We start from the raw sequence: 23,450 nt of genomic DNA, 5'->3' as shown, positions 1-23,450 counted from the left end.
GGCAGGCCATGTAATGCGAAGGCAAGAAACTGCTGGTCCTTAAGGTTAATGGAGTGGATTCCAAGAGAAGGCAAGCATAGCAGGGGGCGGCAGAAAGTTAGGTGGGCTGATGAGATCTAGAAATTTGCGGGAATACGGTGGCCGCAACTGGCGAAGGACAGGGTTAATAGGAGAGATGTGGGAGAGGCCTTTGCCCTGCAGTGGGCGTAGTCAGGTTGATGATGATGATGACGACGTGTTCTTTGAATGAAGTGTGGTCCAGCAGTCTTTGACACAGCATACATAAGGGTCCTCAGGCTGGGTTCCTTGGAGCATTTTCATCTTCTTCAGGCACATGAATGCATGTGTTTTGTTGGCATATCAGAATGCTTGATGTCCAAAAGGGTGTGTCCTGCAGTGATTACATCAGAAAGTCTGTGCAGTAAGATTTTTCTAATCAGTGGGCACACTTTTTCTCTTATATCTCAATGCTGGAAACTGTGGTCAGTGAGCATGATGGCTGCTGTGGTGGCGGCATGCTTGATAACTCCCATACTGTGAACAAGTACAGCCCAAGTAGCAAAAACACAGCGTTTCATTGAGCTATCTGATCTTCGTCTTGTAGCGTGGCCTTAGGACTAGCACACTCATTTCTTACACCATTCTGCAGTGCTTGTACAGTCAATCCTGGTTATAACTAACAGCGTGGTTAGTGCGATTCGTTTGGTAAATGGAGTAATTCGATATACCCAAACCCGCTTATAACAAACTTCAGTACCCAATCATTACATGTGAGGCTGTGAACTGTGGAACGGAAACTCGCTGGCAAAAGAAAAGCCATGGCACTCGCCAATTCAGAAGTAGTTTATTGGCAGTCATAAGAACAAGAGTCTAGCGTATCATTACAATGAAAAAAGCACGCAAGCAAAAACTCTGTCTAGTATATGCCTTTAAGGTAAAACGCAGGCCAGGCTGCCACTTTGTTTGGCAGATCAACCGTTCCATCCCTATTCTATGCAGTGGAATGTACTTCCTGACTAAGGCACAGGCTTAGTTTCTGTCATCCCAGCATGCAGCTCCTCAGGTGTGTCTGAAGAATGCTCGAGCACAAGGGATGCATATTTTATTACGTGTTTGAGCCTTGGCTCTTGCTTTCATGAATGCTGCCATGTGCAAGGCTGGGTTGCACTTAAATCTGCCCACATCTCTTACATCCACTAGGCTTCAAGCGAATTTATTTATTCTCTCGTAATGCCATACAGGGCTTGAGGGCACTGATTAAGGGTAACAAAAACGATATAAACTTCAAAAGGAATTAATACAGATACTACATGGAATTCAAGGCTAAAAAAAAAAAGGAAAGTTGGTGCAGGGCAAAATTCGTAGGCAAAACATGTAATAACACTTTAGGGTACATAGTGGATAAATGGGGTGTGTAAGACAAATGCAGTGAAAAATGGGAAGATACAAAAATAAAGAAAAAGCACTTGTAATGATCCAAATGTGAGTGATTATGAAGTACATGAAAAGCAAGACATAAAGCGATAGTAAAGCAGACAACGAGGTAACAGGGGGGGAAAAAAAAAACGCTTGATGGCTGGAGATGGAGGCAATAGTGTCAAGAAGACCATTCCAAACTATGGTGGCACACGGAAGCGTAGGTGAATTGAAGACAAGGGTTCCTCTATAGTCGCATTTTATTCTGTATTGATTGTGCAGTTGGCATGTAAATAATACATTCTCTCTCCCTCTGCCACTTTGGCTGGCCAAAGATGAGAATGCAACAAGTGCATGCCCTTATCAGGGCCCATTCACCAGTGAGTGAAGCCTGAGCATATGCTGTTGTGACACTCATCACTGCATGGGCTGTCCATAGTGTTTACTGTTTTACTGTTTTTTCTATTTGTGGGTTTGAAATATGGGAATAAATACGTTTTCCTCTCTTAATCGGAGCTGATCTGTTTCAAACAACCCACTCCACCCCATGATCATGAGCATTACTGAGCACACGCCGACCATGGCGGGCCAAGCTCTGCAGGAACAGCGGCAGCTGACACAGAAAGGCATTTATTGCTGCAGCATTGATAATGTCAACTAGCGACAAAATACGCTAAGGAATCGAGGTCTCCCGACTCACCCGTGGCATAACGAGCAAATGTTTGCCCACTCTAGGGTAGGGAAGAAACTCTGAGGCCGGATGGGACAAGCTTGCAGGAAATGTTCCCACGAGGCCTTGCCCTGCCGGTCGAGGGCGGAGCGCCGTGCCAAAATGCAGCACACTTTGAGTTCCTGAGAACGAAATTCGAAGTACTTGGGTGCGATCCCGGCCATGGCAGTCGAATTTCGATGGAGACGAAATTCTAGAGGCGTGTGTGCTGTGCGTTGCCAGTGCATGTTAAAGAACCCACAAGTGGTTGAAATTTCTGGAGCCCTTCACTACGGCGTCCCTCATAGCCTGAGTCGCTTTGGGACATTAAACCCAAATACCGTATTTACTCGCATAATAGGCGCACTTTTTTTCCTGAAAATCCGGCTCAAAGTTTGGGATGCGCCTATTACGCGGGGTAACATTTCCTGAAATTTTTCGACTCGCAAAATTGAACATACCGCATAAATGCACTCGTGTACGGGCCGCGCTCCGTTTTCCCGAAGAAAATATAAAAAAAGAAAAAGATCCGTGTAAGGGTCGCACCGAATTTCCACGACCCTTGCGGGAATAGCCTTCAAAATGCATGCGCCAAGGCCTCCACGATCAGCTCCGGCTGCGCGCAACGGGCGCTTGATCGCAGAGGCCACACGCGCGCACAGGAGCTTCCAGACACCGCCCACAGAGGGCGCCCGAGGCCAAGGTCATCATCATTTTTTCTGCCGGGAGCTTTTGCTATCCATATCGACATCAGAATCACCAGCTCCAGTTTTTTTGTTGCAGTCAAGTGCCGGGATCTGCGGTAGCGCGTTAGTTTATCATGGTTTGTGGCTTTGCCGCCAAGCGTTGCTGTTTTAGCTCGACGGGCAAGCATCTTAACAGCTACACGGCTGGGAGTTTGCTCTCGAACATGGCAAGCGTGCGGCAGGTTAGAAATTCGACGTGGCCGAGACGTGCGGCAGTTACGACTGCGGCGTGCCTAAATTTTTGTACGTGACTCCAAGCGCCGAGGTTTCCGCGGGCCTAAGTCTGGAACATTTCCGGCTGTAGATGAAGATTTCCAAACAGACGTTTAAAGTGAGCATCCCTGTAAACTGTATGCAGCTGTTCTACGCGATGTCGTTGTACATGCTGTGGGTCTGCAGCAGCTGCGGCGGCAGTAGCACTAGTGTGGACTAGTAGTCGGCAAAATCTGTTAAAATAAAGATTTGGGGGGGCGGGGGCGGCGAGGCGTCAGCTTGCAATCGTGTAAATACGGTATTGATCACAGTGCCAAGTTCGGGGTGTGCCTATTATGCGCGGAAATAAAAAAATCTGATTTTTCGCGACCAAACTAGGGGTGCGCCTATTATGCGAGTAAATACGGTAAACAAAGTTTTTTTTTTCTTTAAGCACAGCCCTAACCTAGTGTCCCCAGATAAAAGCAAGTGTCAAAATTTCGAAGGCGTTTATGTAGGAGAAAATTTTTTCTTTCTGTTGTCGATTTTTTCTTCTGTTGTTGACTACGGCGTCCCTCATAGCCTGAGTTGCTTTGGGACGTAAACCCCCTTAAACCGTGAAAAGGGAGAGCTGTTTCCCCAACCCGTGCAGCAAATCACGCTGCCTTTGGTGCTAGTGTTTATGCGATGCAGGCGTCCTCCCTTATTAGCCCAGATAACTAGGCAGGACGCATCACCAGGAAGCAGACCCAAGGGGACTGAGCGGGTCGAGTCTGCACACTTTTTGCCACGGTCTCGTTTCACTTGTAACTGGGGCGCTTGATATTCTGGTCGAATGTACCCTATCATAAGCTTGTGCTGGAAGTGGCCGTGACCCATCCCAACTCCTTGTTTCGCAGTAAAAGAAATGCTGTTTGATGTGGGCACTGCAGGGGCTGCTAGGTGGAAAAAGTGCTACACGTACCGGGGTCACCGACACTATGATGTTCGTTGCTTCAAGGAAATGATGGATCCACGAAGCTTGGCCACACTGCTCACAGGTGAGCTTTTTCTTAGTCACTTCACTTTATTTCTTCACAGCCGGTAATTCTGGCCCAGAACACTACTCCTTGAGCATTGATGAGAGTGGTGCGAAATGTACCTGAAGGGTTGACGAATGCAAGCAAAAGTTTTTCCGCTTTTGAAATTGAGAATATTAGCAGATGAAAAAATTCGTAAAAAAAAATCTAATCATTAATTTATTTCACTTCCATAGTGGCAAAGGCTGCTGCTAGTCACACGCACACACGCACGTGCACACTCTCTGTCTCTTCCCTCTCTCTCTTGTGCATATGTTGTTGCCTTGCCGGGGCAGCTGGAGACCATGCCACAGACGCGTTCTGCTATGCCCCTTGGACACTTTTCTTCATTCAGCATTATTTTATCCCTCTGTTACACAGGCAGTTTGCACTACTGAACTGTAGCTCTGGTACCTGTTGGAGTACAAACCTCCTGGTGGCCTCAAGTAGTCAACAGTCTGCCAGAGACAAAAAAAAAACAGGCAGGTTCCTGGCAGCTTTCAAACCAATGAGCAGAGCTTCTGGTCTCCCCAAGAACGTTGAATGAACGCCAGCAGTCCAAGGCAGTCAGCAAGTAGTCCGGAACTGAAAATCAAAAATGACCGCTGGCACTGATTTCCTTTCCTTGCGGGCATGTTCAGACTCGAGCCAGCCTCCTGCAGTTTCGTGGCATGATTCGGTGATGTACTGTATAGTTCTGCATGTTATTTTCTGCGGCGGTATCTCTGTAGCCGTCAAGCAATACACAAATAAAAGGTTTTTTTTTTTCTCATGTGCTAGCTCAATTGTGGGGCAAGCACTTGTCCATGCCAGACTAGTGAACCTTGTTCAGGATTGCCACAATGTCTGACTGTTATTTATTTATTTAGTAAGGAACCCACAGCGCCGTGGCATTACAGTGGGGGGGGGAATGTACAACAAAGAAGCACACATGACACCTCCGCTCGCAGGCAGAGTTACAAGCACAAAACTTTCACCATGTACATCTCAGTTCAAAAGAACACATCACAATCGCATCACATCATTAAAGAACGAAAGAACGCATCATTTGATGTCACACTCACAACATCGCTCGGTAGTCTGTTCCATTCTCTAATGGTTTTCGGAAAGAAAGACATTTTAAACAATTCAGTTTTTGCCGCAAATTCGCGGACTTTAAAAACATGGTCAACACGGTTGGATCTATAAAAAGGCTCCTGCACATACCTTTCGCGTTCAACCCGAACAGTTGAATAATAAACAGCATGAAACAGCTTCAGACGCAACTTCTTCCGGCGCGTGTCAAGCAATTCCCAGTTGAGTGCATCCTTCGTACGCGATGCACTGTAACGAGCCCCGCGTGTGCCAGACACGAAACGAGAGGCAATGTTCTGCACCCTCTCCAACTTATCTTTATCTCTAGCAGTAGGCGGGTCCCAGACAGTGCACGCGTAGTCCAGAACCGACCTGACATAAGTCTTGAATAAAATGTCACGACATGACAGTGGAAAAGTGCTTGCATTTCGGCGAAGAAATCCCAAGTTTCTGCATGCTTTAGCAGAGATATAATCGACGTGACGGCGCCAGCTCAAATCAGGAGTAAAATAAACGCCTAGGTATTTAAATTCGAATACCTGTTCTAACATTGTGTTCCTAATAACATATGAGTACACATCAGGGTTTTTCTTTCTTGTAAACTTCATATGGACAGTCTTGGACAAATTCAAATTCATATTCCATTTAACGCACCACTCTGAGATTCTGTTCAAATCTTCTTGGAACATTTCCGCATCTCGATCACTAGTGACAACACTATAAAGAACGCAGTCATCCGCAAATAACCGCATTTGAGATACTATTCCGTCACCAATGTCGTTCACGTAGAGCAGGAACAATAGTGGTCCTAACACGGAGCCCTGGGGAACACCAGACACAACCTGCACTCTTTGAGACTCGGCGCCATTCATAACCACAAACTGCTGCCGTAAACATAGGTAATCTTTTACCCATGATACCACTTGAGGGCTAATATTGTAAAAAGACATTTTTTGAATTAGTAAAGAGTGCGTCACGGTATCAAAGGCCTTTTTAAAGTCCAAAAACACGCAGTCCACGCTAAGTCGCCTGTCCAGTGCCTCAGCCAAATCGTGCGCAAATTCAGTCAGCTGCGTAGTACACGATAGGCCCCTTCGAAAACCATGCTGACGAGGATTAAACAATGAATGTGCGTCCATATGTGCTGCTATACTGGTGAACAAAATATGTTCGAGTGTCTTGCACGCAACTGAAGTTAGAGATACCGGTCTATAATTTGATACAGTGTTGCGAGGGCCAGATTTGTAGATTGGCACAACACTTGCAATTTTCCAGTCATCTGGAAGGCAGGATTCTTCAAGCGATTTTTCAAAAATTATCTTTAAGTAGGGTGCAACCGACTCAGCACACAGTTTGTAGAATTTGTTTGGCAAGTCATCAGGACAACCAGCCTTAGCAATCTTCAGATTCTGCAACAGAGACTGTATACCGTTGATGCTGATCACAACATCATCCATAACACTCGCCACTGGCTGGAAACTCGGGGTATTCATATCAGCATGTTCGATTTCAGAGCTGAAAACAGAGCTGAAATATTTATTAAAGAACTCAGCTTTTTGTGCATCATCCTCAACAAAGGTGTCACCAGAAACAAGAGGTGGTATAGTTACAGAGTCTTTTCCATTTCTCTTTACATGTTTCCAAAATTCCTTTGGATTTTCTTTTAATTTCGTCTCCATTGAAATGCCAAACGAATTCTTTGCAGCTGCAACAGCAACTTTCATTCTTCCGGCAATTTCCTGAAGCTTGAACCAATTTTCACGCGTCGGATTTCCTTTAAATTTAACGTAAACACGTTGCCTTTTGCGCGTAATACTGCGTAGCTCCCGAGTAAACCATGGTTTGCTTTTACTCCTCCTCTTCGTTAATATCCATGCCGGAACAAAGCACTGCCTCAGTTCAAACATCTTATCCTTAAATCTAGACCATAGTTCAACCACTCCAGAGTTATCGGCATGCGTTTCAAAGATCGATCGGTACTTATTCAACTCTTCGTTTATCTCCCTTACGTTTGCTTTTTCATAGTTATATACTCGCCTATGTACTGTACCAGCGCTCCTTACATGTTCAACTTTCATTTCACAAAGCACAGCACTGTGATCGCTTATTCCAGGTAGCACCTGAGTGGAATTGACGAATTCAGGTTGATTTGTGAACAACAAATCTAGGATGTGATCCCCACGTGTCGGTTCCAGAACCGTTTGACGCAATGCATAAAGTTCAACCAAGTTGATCAGTTCTTGGCAGGAGCGACTCGTAAAGGACAGGAAGTGAGGTTGATGAGTCCAGTTAATGCTAGGCAGATTGAAATCACCTCCGATCACCATAAAATCTGTTTGAATTGCGTCAACTGTCCCCGCCAGCTGCGCAAACACATCAACTGATGAATCAGGCGGGCGGTAGAACGAACACACAGTTATAACTTTGTTGTTATTAAGCACCAGTTTACACCATACAGCTTCACATTCATCGGAAACATTTATTTGGTAAGAAGAAATTGAAGCATCCACAAGAATAAATACACCTCCTCCATGCAAGTGTCTGTCCTTTCTATAACATTTAAAACGATCTGGGAATACTTCACCATCTGCAATTTCATTTGCTAACCATGATTCAGTGCCGAGAATAACGGACGGCTTCACCATATCAATTAGAGCTGCAAATTCATCAACCTTGTTTTTAATGCTACGGCAGTTAATTACGAGAAAGGAAATAAGCGTTGCATTACGCCGACACCGTCACTGAACCGCTCCTACCTCCCCTGTAGCACTGGCCTTATCACCTACTATCGGTACGACCTCGTTTGTATTATCATCAAACAAGTACTTCTCGCCGTTTATAATAAGAGTGTCATACCTGAGGCTGATCTTGTCGCCACTTTGTTCACGTGATTTTGCGAACTGCCATAGAAACTTTCTCTTTCTACGTACTTCCTCAGAAAAGTCCTCTGAAATACTGACATCACTTCCTTTTAATTTATAAGCCCTCTTTAAAACCTTCTGCTTGTCAGCGTATGAGGCGAAAATCGCTTTTAAAGGACGGTTGCTACCAGACTTGAATCTGCCTAACCTGTGAGCAATTTCTAGTTTTACGGATTGAACTCCTAATTTCGAATTACACACGTCAATTACGCATTCTACTGAGTCCTCATTTGACTCGTTTGGTTTTGTATCCTCGACACCAAAGAAAAGCAAATTGCAACGCCTCCTCTGGTTCTCCAGATGCTCAACCTTTGCCATTACTGAACTCAACATCCGCTGCTGATCTTCAAATCGTTTTTTCCATTCACCAACTGCACAGTTCATTTCATCAAGGCTCGCTATTCTTGACTCTATCGATGCAATACGGCTGCCGAGGTCATGCATGGCTCTCTTACTTTCAACTTGGGTCAGTTCTATTGCACTCAACTTGGCCTTAATCGTATCTTGGCCATCTAGGAGCATCTGCAGAGTTTCTGCGGTAGACGGACCTGGGTTAGGCTCAACATCACCACATAGAAGTAGCAGCAACAGATAAAAGGAAATACGACGCAATAACCGAAAACTACGACGCGAGTAACCTTTCGGTTGCGAGTGAGTTCTGAGACAAGCAAATAACACATGGGGTGGAACCGGCAAAACGAAATGCGCGCGAAAACAGTGCAAGTTTGTGTTACTAACCTGCAAAAGCAACAGGAAAAACGTGAGCGGCAGTGCTTCAGCCATGCCGGTTCCACGCCCCCCTGGTTGACTGCCAGATCTCGGTATTTGTAGGCTGTCGATAAGGGAATCACTGCACCAGTGTTCATAGACCGGTACGGCACATCTGTCGAAGTCAGCGGCGACGCACGTCGAATCGTCCCTGGCAGCAGCAGACGAAGTTGCGTTCCTTGATCCGTCGGCGCATATCCCAGACGAAAAGGGTGAACTCGTAGGCGATGAACACGAAACGGCACAACCGCAACATTCCTTCAAAGCTGAGAGGCCATGTGTCTGCAAAAGCAACAGGAAAAACGTGAGCGGCAGTGCTTCAGCCATGCCGGTTCCACGCCCCCCTGGTTGACTGCCAGATCTCGGTATTTGTAGGCTGTCGATAAGGGAATCACTGCACCAGTGTTCATAGACCGGTACGGCACATCTGTCGAAGTCAGCGGCGACGCACGTCGAATCGTCCCTGGCAGCAGCAGACGAAGTTGCGTTCCTTGATCCGTCGGCGCATATCCCAGACGAAAAGGGTGAACTCGTAGGCGATGAACACGAAACGGCACAACCGCAACATTCCTTCAAAGCTGAGAGGCCATGTGTCTGCAAAAGCAACAGGAAAAACGTGAGCGGCAGTGCTTCAGCCATGCCGGTTCCACGCCGGTTCCATGCCGGTTGAAGAGGAAAATCTGTAACTGTTAAATATTTGAATGCAGTCAAACCTTGATATAACAGAGTCACAGCTGAGAACCTTGGAAATTTCGTTCATTCAAGGTTTTTAGTTCGAGCAGTCCAAATAAAGGTACAGGATATTAGAACACTCTGGTACACAGCACCATGTAGAAAAAGTAGAATCTCAATGGTACAATCGTGGTTGAGTTGAATTTTGCAGTGACACGAATTTTAAAAAATATCCTGGCGAAAGTGCGTTATATACAGTACGTTACGATTCGGGATGTTGAGAACAATTTCTCAAGCTGTAACAGATTTATGAATGCACGATCCAGCAGGTAGGTGGCCAGTGATTATTATGCTGCTCAAAAAGGACTATAATTGGCGACATATTGAGGGAAAATATGTCCAAACGAGCATTACAGACATTTCAGGCTGAAAATTACTGAGCTGAAAAAAATGGATGCAATTAGAATTCAATCTAACGAAACCTTATTTTACGAAGTTCCTGGTCTAATGAACAAGCTTTGATTCCCCAGCAAGTACTCGTAGAGTTCAGTGTCCTCATTTACCCAAAATAACAAAACAATCTTGACCACCAAACCCACTCTTGCAAAGTTTTTCCAGGATAAAATGAGTAAAAAAAAATTCAGGGGACACTTTGACTGTCTAAAGTGCGTAGAGGCAAAAGCACTTTCCACACCACTTTGACTGCCTCTGTGGCACTGGTGACGTCACCACTGGATGACTTCATACCTAATTAATGACTTATTACTAATTAATGACGTTTAAGCTTCGTCTTTAGGAGTGGAAAGCAACAGTGTGTTGCAGGACTAGCAGGGAGCCCACGGAATGCTATCCCCCTGTCGCACGATGGGGTACATGTCAGTTTGGTTCCTAAATGTGCATGCAAACAGCAGAGAAGTGTTGACACAACTCTGGCCCAGAGGTCAACCCTGGTGCTCACTCATTTCAGAGTTCAACAGCCAGGAAAAGCGGCGCCTGTTCAACCTCCAGTGGATGACCTGCCAGGTGTGCTTGACGTCCAAACTGGGCTCGGAGTTTGAGCTGGTGCTGGGCTGCAGCCACGCCTTCTGCCGCGAGTGCCTGCGTGAGCACTTCCGCATTCAGGTTGAGAGTGGTTCTGCCAGCCAGCTTCGCTGTCCACAGGAGAAGTGCACCACACAGGTGCTGCCCACACAGGTATGCAAAGTGCAGTGAACCGTCTCCCCAATTGAAGCTGCCTGCATGCAGTTGCAGAGTCCTTTCAGGCAGGAAATTATGTGATGGAGCTTTCTAAGAGGTTGTTGAGAGGCTGTCCCACCATCTCCTGGCCATCCATGCTATCATTGATTCCTTGTTGTGCAATGCATTTGAACTTGCTAGCCTAGCCTAATCAGTCTAGATTGTTAGATGTGCATGCCTACCGTACACATTGTCATATTAGAGGTGGATATGATGTGTTGGCAAATTAAGTTTATGACATGCACCCTCTCTGGGTGCGATTTAGCTGCTGCGAGCCATTAGCTACCATTATGCCGCACCGAAAACTCAACTAATATAAAGCTACAAAGGGCGCGTGGTTGTTACCTGCCAGCAGCCAGATTCCTTATCTGTAGCAATGTAACAATGACAGCACACATATAAGACCTTTCGTTGCTTCTTACCAGGAAAGTTGGTCGTGTTGATGGCCGTGCCCAGCAGCACTCTCAGTGCTGGACCTGTCGAACGTTAACTATGTAGGTGGTGGTTTTGGTTGCGAAAGCAACGCTGCTGGAGCCCAGCTCGACTCGTCACGTTTACTCGTGGCGGTGCGGCTACCAAACGACCTTGAGTTGCTGTTGCCTAGCAACCGCTTCAGCTGCGCTCCAACCCATGTCACTACCCGAGCTTACCCGGTGTGGGGTTGAAATTGGGGGAGATAAACACGTTCTCCCCGTTTAATTAACCACGGCTGACACAGTTCAAAACCGCGCGGACCCCACCCCGTGGTCGCGAGCGCTACCGAGCGCACGCCGACCACGGCGGGCCTTGCTCTGCGGGAACAAAGGAACGACACGCTGGCTGACACAATCAAGGCATTTATTGCTGCAACAACAATAACGCCAGCTAGCAACAAAATACACTGAGGAATCGAGGATGTCCGACTCACCAGCATGGCTACGAGCGAACGTTCGCCCACACTAGGGCAAAGGGAATATCTCCGAGGCCGGACGGGACGAGCTGAGGGGAACACGTTTCCACACGAGGACGCCCGCGGCGAAGAGCGGAGCTTTGCGCGTGAACGTCCAACACGCTTCCCGGGCCCAGGGAGAAGAGCTAGCCTTCCCCCGCGCGCGAGCGGCAAAACACGCCATCCGTGGCGCTGCTGTCGCTGCGACGCAAGCGCCCTCCCCTGTTAGCTAGAGTAACCAAACTAAAGGGAGTGCTTTGCGGAGGAGCTAACTACAGTAGGGGGTGCAATGCGGGAAAGTGAACGCAGGGGACGAAGGCGTCCCCACACCGGGTAAGCTCAGTTAAGGTCGAAGCAGCGTCGCGCCAGTTGCGCAAGAGGTTGCCAGGGTAGAGCAACATCGGTTTGCACAATCCCTACCGGTGGCTGTCATAGAAACGGCCACCTGCCAGTGCAGTGGCACATCCCTTAACCACTGCACCACTGGGCCACGAGGGGTATGAGGACTCCCAGGGATCTATGAATGTAAAGTAGAGAATGATCTTCTGAATACACGGTCTGTCCTGAAAGTAATGACAAGTCGCTGCGGGGCGCGCGCATGCGCTAGGTAGGGAAACCGCTTTTGGGGGAAGGAGGGGGAACCTTCCACTTCACAATGCGTTTCAGGACCTCAGTTGACCTCGAGCAAACGAAGCGAGTGGACGTCTTCAAGCGTGTACCCCTGTTTCGTCGCTGCGTCGAGGAAACCATGGAGCGAACGTTGGAACGGCGCTACGACGTGAAGCTTTGCAATAAACTGAGTAAATCACCCACCGAGACATCTCGCAGCATGCGGTAATGATGCAGTGTCCAGATCGCAAGGGTTCCTATGGGACAAAGCATTTGCAAATGGCTGTGAAGACGTTCAGGATCACACAGTCAACATTACCGTCCGTAACCGTCATCGACAGGCGCCCGAACCGTTGCTCGTCGTGAACGTCTTCACGACCGTTTGTAAATGCTTTGTGCCATTAGAACACGCGACCTGGAAATCGCATCGTTCCCACATGCTGTCTTGATCACGCTGATTAACTCGGTAGGTGATTTACTCAGTTCATTGCAAAGGTTCACCGCGTAGTGCTGTTCCAGCATTCGCTCCATGGTTCTCTCGATGCAGCTACGAAACGGGTACATGTTTGAAGACGTCCACTCGCTTCGCCTGCTCGCAGCCAACTAAGCTCGCCGCATTGTGAAGCTGAAGGCTCCCCTTCCTTCCCCCAAAAGCGCTTTCCCAATCTAGTGCATGCGCACGTTCCGCCGCGACTTGTCTCATTACTTTCAGGACAGACCCTGTATATGGGAATTAACCCATTACGCTATCGCATCATACACCTAAGGCGGGGCTTAAGTTGAAGAACGAACACCTGCTTTCACATGTCTCCTCGGTTTAACTGCGTTAAACCCCCACCATTTATTTTATTTTATTTTATTGTGTGTGTGTGTGTGTGTGTGGTATGTGTGTGTGTGTGTGTGATGTGTGTGTGTGTCAAAATACTGCCCTGGATTACTCGGAGCCTTAGTGAGTGCTACTCTTCAGGCGAGGCAATAATTACCATATTTACTTCCGTAATTTGCACCCGTTTAAGCAAAAAAGGCATGTGATGAGTGCATTGCCTGTGTAAAATAAAGGAGCACTGTGGCAGCTTATTTGCTGCTTCCTTTGCGTCCCTCATAGCCTGAGTTGCTTCGGGACGTGTTAAACCCCAATAAACCAATCTATTTGCCATTTCATTTTTGTCACCTGGCTGATAATTGAGGGATTTGGATGATACGCAGGTGAAGTCGCTGGTGGGCGATGCCTTGGGGTCGCGCTACGAAGAGAGCCTGCTGAATGCCTACCTGGACTCCCAAGACGACCTGACGTACTGCCCGAGGCTGCAGTGCCAGCGACCAGTGGTGACCGAACCCGGCCTTCCCATGGCCCAGTGTGCGAGCTGCTATTTTGTCTTCTGTGTCTACTGCCGCATGGTCTACCATGGTGTCCAGCCATGCCGGCTCAGGCCAGGTCAGTCTTTCATTCATCACCGGGCCTTTGGGAAAGGAATCCTTGCAATGAGCAGTTTTGTGTGGCCTCACTGTGGGGTTTGCGAAAGTAACACTATTCGCACCTAATTTTCTGCTGTGTAAATTTTAAAATTCTGCGAATTCATTACGAAAACCCACAGTATTCCATGCAAGACATAACACACATAGGATATACAGTAGAACCTGATTAATTCAAAGCCCTTTGGACTGTGTAAAATATTTGATTTGACCCATATATGCCTGAACTTCAGGAAATGAAAATAATTAAAAAGTTTTCTGTATACATGAAACATTTTTCACTGCAGAATTCAGAACCATGCTTTTATCGATGAAAAGATATTTCTCAGCACTGTCTTTTGAGCTGTCCTACAATTTGGAGCACTAGGCAAATGCACTACCTGTTGCCTGTAGTAAAGCTTGAGGCATTTGAGAGCAACGGTTATGTCTCATTTCTCATCATGCATGGTGGCTTTCTCGTGGCAGTGCTCAAGTTTTGTTTGCTTTCCTTACGGAATTGAAATGTAGTCGATGTGGTCGAATCTGCTTGCTGCTTCCCGAGGAAACTGGCGGCTCTTTCTGAATGCATGCAATGCAGTGTTTGCACGGGAAAAGTTTAGTGCCTCTTGAACGTATGCTAGTGGGTGCGAGCTTTTGTAATACCATAAACTTTTAGAGTTACTGTGCAAAAAAAGCTGTGTCCTTGATGTAAGACTCTAAGAATATATGGGTTAAGCGAGTTTGAAATGAAGCAGAATGAGAAAAGTAAGCTTGAAACATTTACAACCAATACAGCACTTTAAAGCCACTATCATTGTGCTCAACAAAGCTGTGTTGTTTAATGTTTAGCTCCTACAGCTGGAGCTTCTTTGTACCCATCGTGGTCACCATGTCACTGCCGTTTTCCCAAAAATCAGTCATGCCAACTTAGACGTATGCGGGTAATGCATCTTTTGATGCACTCGCTCAGTTACTGGCAAACCTGTTTGCTGTTCACAGGTGTTTTTATACGCCGATGTTCTTGGGGCGGTGGGTTGGGGGTGCACCGCAACCACCCTCCAGTTGCGTATCCTAGCACTCTCACCATACCATCCGTGCTCTTACCAACCCTCCACTTCCTTCCAGGGGTGGCTTTCGCGGCAACCGCACCCTCCCCCCTTGCACAGTAACCACCCTCCGAGCGGTTTCCATTGCAATGTACCCACTGGTTACGCCGACGACCAAAGCATACTACAGTAGCCAACCAATAATTCGTACTAGCACGATATTTCGGACTTCGCTGAGGAACCGTCGCGCACTTCATAGGAACGTGTACCTTTTCACAACCGATATTTCGGACCTTGCGGAGTCTAAAAGTTCGAATTTTCGGACTAAAATAGACGCCAACGATATTGTGGTGATCGTTTCTCAAGCGAAGGTTTGTTATTTCGGCCTAATATAGACGTGAGCGGCCATCGCTGTCACTGCCAACCCGTTTGCCGCCACCACGAAAGGCGCCATCTTGGATTTAAATGGAATCAGCTCGGGTGTGAGCAATTGGACTTGCTTGGATAGGCTTGGCTGTTTGTTCTTCATCGTTGCTATCCAAGGTAATGAGATGGTTTCCATTACTATCGAGGTGGCCTGCAAAGGGCGCGCAATCGCATTAAAAACGGTACAGCCGGACAGCTGCAGCGTCCGCCACGACTTGAACAACGCACTCCGCGGTGCGGGGCAGCGAATGCATGGGTTGCCGTGGGTTACCTCTCGGTCTTCGTGAACGTCACTGCCCCATGCAAACTGATTGCTCTTGCTTCGCGCAGCGAGTGCATTCATTCGCAGCATGACAGCGGTCACGTCGCACTATCTGGTATCATGATGTGATAGGGTGAGGGCATGAGGAAAGCACAGCTATGACTCAAATAGAGTGTAATATTATCGCTTGCAGGCGGAACATGGGGAGTGGCGGTTTTCGCGATTTTGAAAGCCAGTTTTTTGCAGAAAAGTTAATTTTTTAAGTTCATGGATTTTTCGGACTGTTCGATTATACGGACCATTTTTCGGGTCCCACCGAGTCTAAAAAAAATTCGCTGTGGCTTAGCTTGGATAAGCCCGTTAATTGCGAAAGCAATATCCGTACCTACGCCATGGTTCAGCTGGTAGTGTAGCTGGTGGTGGTGCTTGTGGTTAGACTTGTGGTGATGCATCTGTTATACATTCCAATCCCATCCAATCCAATGCAATCCAATGTAATCTAATGTAATCTAATCTATTCTAATTCAATCCAATCCAGTCCAGTCAGGCCGCCGTTCATGTGCGCCGCCGTTGCACACGGACGGCGCGAGATCGCGAAACAATGTTAAGCCGCTGGTGGTTGGCACAGCTACTGCTTTCTAGCGATGTGAGTCGAGCCTAATCTCTTCAGTGTAACGCCACAATCGCGCTTCTAGCGGAGAGCGCAGGAGTTAGGCGCCGGTGGTGGCACCGCCGCGGCTTGCGACGGCGCGAGTCGGTCGCCCTTCTCTTCGGCGTGACGTCACAAAGCACCTGTTGCGCTCCTAGCGGAGAGCGCAGGAGTTAGGCGCCGATGGTGGCACCGCCGCGGCTTGCGACGGCGCGAGTCGGTCACCCTTCTCTTCGGCGTGACGTCACAAAGCACCTGTTGCGCTCCTAGCGGAGAGCGCAGGAGTTAGGCGCCGATGGTGGCACCGCCGCGGCTTGCGACGGCGCGAGTCGGTCACCCTTCTTTTCGGCGTAATGTCACACATGACGTCACACAGAGGTCAACTAAAGGTCAATGGTGGCACCGCCACGCCACGGCAAAGCCTGAAAGTGCAAGTAGTAAAGCTTTCGCTTTAAAATCGGTCTGCAACTGTATTACTATGGTGCAAAACCCAGGAATGGGCACTTAGCAGTTTTCGCTATAAAGACTATTAGATGATCCTCAGTGGGTTGTTTGAATGTATTGGCATTTTCTGTTGCTGCTGATTCTGTTGTAGCTAATGCCATATATGCGGAATGGGTCATTCATTACTTTACATACATAGATTGCTATGGGTGCTCATTCCATTCCTGACGCAGTGATGCAGCGGTTAAGCGATGTGCCTCTGACCCAGCAGGTTGCTTCAAACAGAGCCACCGGTGGGGTTTGCGAACCCCGTGTTGCTCTTCCCAAGAAACCACTCGCGACCAATCAATTATTTAACTGCCACCTGCCACGGTGGGCAGTTTGCTCACAGTCCGGTGGGCAGGTGCGTCACACAGTACATGTCACACATCACGCGTGACGGCTGTCGCCATTCTACTTGAACAGACCCTTCTAACTCTAAGGGATTAATAAAGAAAGACAGGCTGTGGCTTCTAATGTGATTTTGCGAATAATGCTCGAATCTGTCATTTTTCATGGAATCGTGGAAAACTATTGCATTCTTTTAAAATAAGTACTGAGGGCAACTTCATCCAATTTTTGCTTTGAGTAAAAATTGATTCCCTGGCTCTTCTGTTTATGTTGGCATTTGTCCAGCAGCAAGAAGCCAATTTATGGCCGAGGAAAAAGAATTTTAAAATATTCCTGCCACTCAATTCAAACTTGTGACGTCTACACTGAGAAAGAGTTGTTGCCACACTTTGGAGTGAATGACTGCATAGCATAGTTTAAGAGCGTACGTTGTTGGGCTAGTCGGTCAATCATAGTGAATACAAGGGGGGGTACTGCGCACAAAAAGACAAGGACCCGTCTATCAAACTGTATCAGAATGAAGAAAGGTTTTTGGTTTCCACATGTGTGTGATGTGACAGTTTGAAACTATAAAAGGAGTATCGTGTTTTCAAATAAAGTTAGTCGCGAGTCCGCGCTTGTTGTGTTATCTTCTTGTCCTTGTCTTTTTGTGCGCAGTACCCCCCCCTTGTATTCACTGCATAGCATAGTCTCTGGGATAAAATTCGGTGTCTGCGCATGCAGTTTACATGTGAAATCAGGCAGTGGTGGCGACACCTTTATTTTGTTTCTAGCTTATAAAACCTTTTGTTGTCGATGAGAGTGGTCTCTTTGTCGTTGTAATGCTGGAGGTACAGGCCAACTTCAAATCACTCCTCAGTGTCCCTTCAAATCACCGTTCTAAATTAAGTCTCCAGTTCTCTTGGGATAGGAGCAGATGTGCTGTGTTGACTCAAGAGGGCCGTCAAGAGAGGTACAGGCGCCCACGAAAGTTTTCGGAACGCCGAAATCACGAAAAGCCTCAGTTTTCTCGCTGCCTACAGCTACGGCCAGGCATTAAGAAGTGCATCATGCTGCTCGCAGAGGAAAGTACAGATTTCATCCGTCAGTTCGTGGTTGCATGCTGGAACTGCTCAGAAATTAAATTTTATTGTAATTTTTGTGGGCACCTGTACGCAGTGCACTAGGTCCTCCTTGTGGCTTGCAGCCGTGAGTGAAGGGCAGTGTTGATGTCAAATGCAGGAGAGCAGCGGGCTATCCGTGATGAGTACCTCTCAGCGACTCCAGCTGCCAAGCAAGCGATGGAGAAGCGCTATGGAAGGCGCACTTTGCAGCTTCTGGTGGACGAGTCCCTGACCCAGGACTGGATGCAAGAGAACAGCAAGAAGTGCCCGCACTGTGGCATCTCAATTGAGGTCTGTGTGCTTTCTGTGCTGTATGCACTAGCTGTGAGATGACAGTTGTGACGCAGTTATCGACCTTTTCCAACACGGTGTTTAGATGCGTAAGGAAGTTGACAAGGCACCAGTTTGTGTGGCAAATGGGGCTGTCACTGGTTCTTTGCATTTGTGCCTGTCATGGTTTCGTAGGCCAGATGTACTCTTTAACCTAAAAACTCAAGGCGTCGTTTTATGTGAGCCATCGTCCAGTTGAAATGGTCACTGTATGCAGTACAGCTTCACCATGCCCACACAGTACAGACTGCTGAGGCAAGTGATGGTTTTCAATGTTAAAGAAAGCATCTGAATGCAGTGCTTTGGGCTGCAGCGGTGGCTCAGTGGGTGCGGTGCTCGGCTGTTGACCCGAAAGATGCAGGTTCGATCCTGGCTTCAGTGGTCGCATTTCGATGGAGGCGAAATGATAGAGGCCCGTGTACTGTGTGATGTCGGTGCTCGTTAAAGAACCCCAGGTGGTCAAAAATTATTCGGAGCCCTCTACTATGCCATCCCTCATAGCTGGAGTTGCTTTGGGATGTTAAACTCCCATAAACCAAACCAAACATAAGTACTTTGAAGCCTTTTGTGTGGCAGCTGCTGTTAGTTGGCCCGAGTTTGGTTGGTCATACCTTACTGGTCATACCTCACAGCTCATTGGAGGACATGACGCCTCAACCATGCCGTCAGGGGAAGGAGTGAAGGTAGAAGTGAAAGAGAGAAAGTGAGAAAGAAGTGCTGTAGTAGAGGGCTCCAGAAGGGTTCTGATCACTGGCGATCTTGAAAATGCACTGGCATCATATAAGCACACAGCTACCTGTGTGCACACATTTACTGAGTGAGCAGAATGTGTAAAGGACAGTGTGAAAGCAACTAAATAGGAGGGAGGAGTAATAAGAGGAAAGGCAGGGAGCTTAACCGAAAGAATTATTGGTTTGCTACCCTATGACTAAATAAATGTACTCCTGTATTTTTCACCGCACTGAAACTCCCAAGTAGTCAGTAAAATGCAGCTGTGCCTTGAAACCCTCGCTACCAGATGTCATTTCCTTTGAAACTCAGTGCACTGGTCACATGTTCTGGACATCTCACTCTGCGCACCATAGTGCTGTATTCATTCAATGCATTGTTCCTGGGAAACTCACACAAGGGACAAAAAGAATGGCGAAAGAAGTGTCTTTCTTTTTGTTCCTTGTGTACGTCGTGCTGGAACAATATGATGCATAGCCACCAACTCACCCGATACTTCATACTGTTTATTTAACTCGTAGCTTAGCTTCACAGTGTGTCTGATAATGGCATTTTTGCAGAAGCAAGATGGCTGCAACAAGATGACCTGCTGGCGCTGTGGCACTTACTTCTGCTGGATCTGCTTGGTGGCTCTCAAGTCATCTGGCAACCCGTACCAGCATTTCAGTGACCCAAGGTCGAGCTGCTTTAACAAGCTCTTTGAAGGGGCAGAGGAGCTCGTTGAGGATGACCACGAGTTTGGAGAGTTCTTATGAGCGCCCTACCCCTCATCGATCCCGTCCAAGACTGTGCCTAGCTAGCCACCCTTGCAGGCATTGTGTGTGTGCGTTTGTGTGTACAAAGGACACCACTGCACTTGGCTAGGCCACTCGTCGGGACTTGGAAGTGTTGCGCTTGGCTTGGAGGATTAAAAAGACTGCATTTTTTTTTTTCAAATTGTCAGAGAACACCTAGGAAAAGCTTCTGCAATAAATTCCTTCTTTTCTTTGCTGTTTTGGTGACTGGAAGGTGAATATGAATTATGTAGAATTAATTATATGGAGATGTACACTTACATGCACTGTGATGAAGCAGACCATGGAGTGTACAGGGCGATGTGTGTGTGTACTGGTTGATGAAAGGCAAAAACTTTGTGCAATGCATTCTCCTGCTGTCATAAAAGTAGCCAAACACAGCAGATGCAATCAAGCGCTAAAGCTTCCATCCAGCATTTGTTCCCTGTTTTGGTTTTGCTTATTTTTTGCGAATTACAAAAAAAGGTTGAGATATTACGTCCAATGGTATTGTGCTATAAATGGTTCCTGCTTGTTAATGCACTTGAAATGGTGCTTGTATTGCTGGTTAAAAGGAATGAGGTTGTTTGTAGGTGCATGAAAACAAAGTGACTCAAAGTGAAAGCAAAACACCGCAAAAACACTATGTTTACTTGAAAGTTGTGCTAACAAGCATGGACACCTTGCCTTTCTTTGTTACAAGCAAAACGAGATGGCGCCTCTACTGCAGCAGCTGCTTGTTTTGCTTCACCATCTCCGCAGATGTTGCGAATATCCAGCTTCTGATCGAGTCACGCAAGTACCCTTAACAAATGTGGTACAAAACAATTCTGCTGGCCAAATCTCATTTTTGTACAAAATTTGAGCTCAAATATATTGCCAATTTAACTGAGAGAAGCATTATATGGCGTGCATGTATTTGCGGAACATTCTGTAGATGGAAGCCACAAGCAAACCTAAACCCAAAGCCTTTGGGACTTATAACCTTGAACTAAAGTGGCTGTTAGGGCTTGTTGGTCAGTGATCATGGTTAAAGAATGCAGCGCGAAAAGACAAGGACAAACGAAGAAGTAGACAGGACTGGCGCTGTCCACTTGTTGACTGTATTCTTGTCTAGTTTTATTTTTAATGCACAGTTGTACTGTTGTGGTCAGTGTAACTTTCAGTGAGGTGGGTGGAACCAAATGAGGCACACGCAAGTCATTCATGCAGGAGAAACTTGGGATTACGACTTCATCTTCGTTGAGTTGTTTGCAGTACTTTAGTTAAGTGCCATTCATTGTGCGCAGGAACATTTTTACTCCCTTATAATCGTGTAGTATGTATATGTAATTGCATCCATATTTGATGTTTTCTGTGGATTCCAATTTAGAACCACTGCCAGAGCAGTGGAGCTGGACAAAAGCTTGCAGGTGTTGCATGTACTTTCGGACCAAGGAAAGGTGAGTGTGTTCGACAGTTTTTTGTGTCAGGTGATGTGACGATCTTCCGGCTGGTGCAAAACGCATAACTGGAGCTGGAAATCACTGAGGGAAGAAAAGTGCCTCCAGCATGTAATGCAGGAGACAACGGCGGTGGGGAAGATGTATCAATTTCTAATAACTGACTGATGTAACCTGAAATTTTTGGACGTGTTCTGCGTGTACAGGAGATCCCTTTTGCGAAAGTGCAAGTTCAAGGATCGTAATAATTTTTGCAACCGTGCATTCTTAACACGACCGCGTCACATATTTCGAAAATAGAGCAGGTAGTGGTGACAGACAAAAAAAAAAAATCTGATGCGTTATGCGCAGTTTTTTGGGCGCCGGTGCCGTTCTGCGACGTTGGCGAGAGTGCAGCGGGCAACCTTGGGAAACCCTGGCGCCGGCACGAGCGATCGGTGTGATCGGTGCATTGTTCGTTCGGATCGGAACACATACTCCAGCGTTCTTAAGCTTCAACCGTTTTCGTTCCTTGGATTTAGCTAGCAAATATCTTGTAGCAATGAAGTTTCGGTATCCAACCCCGCGACGAGACGAAACTACTGTGGACGTATATCATGGCGTGAAGGCAAGTAACATCGCTGCTTCGACTGATGCCGTACAGTTATCAGCGTCACCAATAAGTTGTTTGTTTCACCTAGCTGCGGACGGGCTGCCCGTTTTGATTTGTCTGCGACCGACGCGACGTTTTATGCCTGCTCCGTCATTCGCGTCTGGTGACATATTTTCATCGGCACTTTCGTAGCTACACTTAGCGCATCTTACTCAAATTTATAAGGTTGGGCGATGTAAAAAGCAGTGAATTTGACTCTCGTTCGTAGGTGTGACAAAGAGCAGAGTTCTCTATGAGCTGTATATATTTTTTTTTTTAGCAGGGACGCAAAGTTTACATTTAAAGCCAAACTGAAGAACAGCTGTGTCATGCCAGGCGCTCAGGGAGGGCTTATGTGCGGAGCGTTCTGACTCTCATTACAGAGACGCACCTGTGATTTCGATGTCTACTTTTTTCTACATCGCCTGCGCCAGTCAAACTCACGATACCGAGCAGTGGTCTGCCGCATGAATTCAGCGACCCCCAAGCGGAACGCCTTCGCATGGCTTGAGGAGTAATCATCCGCGCTCTGCGCAAAGGCACACGCATTTTGCGCGTCTGCATTACTGGGCCACTCTGGTAGGTGGAGGCTATGGAAGGAAAGGCGCCGTAATTGTCTCACAAAAGGTGGACATCTGAACCTCCACGCCGTGAGAGAATGCCTTAGGGGAAGGAAAAAGAAAAGCATCTGGGTGTACCATGAATCATCATCATCAGCCTGACTACACCCACTGCAGGGCAAAGGCCTCTCCCATGTCTCTCCAATTAACCCTGTCCTTTGTCAGTTGCCGCCACTGTATCCCCGCAAACTTCTTAATCTCATCCGCCCACCTAACTTTCTGCCGTCCCCTGCTGCGTTTGCTTTCTCTTGGAATCCACTCCGTTACCCTTGAGGACCAGCGGTTATCTTGCCTTCGTATTACATGCCCTGCCCAAGCCCATTTCTTTCTTTTGATTTCAACTAAGATGTCATTAACCCGCGTTTGTTCCCTCACCCACTCCGCCCTCTTCCAATCTCATAACATTACACCTATCATTTTCCTTTCCATAGCTCGCTGCGTTGTTCTTAACTTAAGCTGAACCCTCTTTGTTAGCCTCCATGTTTCTGCCCCATAGGTGAGTACCGGTAGGATACAGCTGTTGTATACTTTTCTCTGGAACGCTATAAATCGGGCGCATTTGTTGCGATCCAAGTGGTTATGGGCGGGAGGGAGATATAGTCAGGCCATCTGCACCACTGACTGGACATCGGTTTTACCCACGTGCCCCTCTGACACCTTAACAGGGGTCAAAATGCTTCCTTGTCTGCGTAGTTAGCATTTCTTGGCCACAGTCCAAGGGAGATGCCCACTTCCTTTTTAAATAATGTCTAGTTTACCTATCTCCCCATTGCCGTAATCCTTTCCTAAACTACATGGCTTAGTTTTATGAACCTCAACAGCCA

General features: G+C 47.1%; 2 protein-coding genes across 2 annotated transcripts in view; both read left to right on the top strand.

The window, feature by feature from the left end:
* Positions 1-20,150, top strand: part of LOC149371529 (E3 ubiquitin-protein ligase RNF14-like) — a 28,700-nt gene extending 8,550 nt beyond the window's left edge. Inside the window, exons 5-9 of the mRNA XM_089565787.1 lie at positions 3,996-4,103; positions 10,524-10,750; positions 13,536-13,764; positions 18,220-18,392; positions 19,721-20,150. Of these exons, the coding sequence (XP_089421913.1) occupies positions 3,996-4,103; positions 10,524-10,750; positions 13,536-13,764; positions 18,220-18,392; positions 19,721-19,915 (932 nt within the window). The 3' untranslated portion in view covers positions 19,916-20,150. The remainder of the gene's footprint in view (positions 1-3,995; positions 4,104-10,523; positions 10,751-13,535; positions 13,765-18,219; positions 18,393-19,720) is intronic.
* Positions 20,151-21,771: 1,621 nt separating this feature from the next.
* LOC149371528 (prolyl endopeptidase) overlaps positions 21,772-23,450 on the top strand; it is a 43,021-nt gene continuing 41,342 nt past the window's right edge. The window contains exon 1 of the mRNA XM_089565786.1: positions 21,772-21,982. Within this exon, the coding sequence (XP_089421912.1) occupies positions 21,917-21,982 (66 nt within the window). The 5' untranslated portion in view covers positions 21,772-21,916. The remainder of the gene's footprint in view (positions 21,983-23,450) is intronic.

The sequence above is a fragment of the Amblyomma mixtum genome, chromosome 1 (genome assembly GCF_055824585.1).
Source record: "Amblyomma mixtum isolate Tamu chromosome 1, ASM5582458v1, whole genome shotgun sequence".
Classification (NCBI taxonomy): domain Eukaryota; kingdom Metazoa; phylum Arthropoda; class Arachnida; order Ixodida; family Ixodidae; genus Amblyomma; species Amblyomma mixtum.
This window is presented reverse-complemented; position numbering and strand designations above follow the sequence as displayed.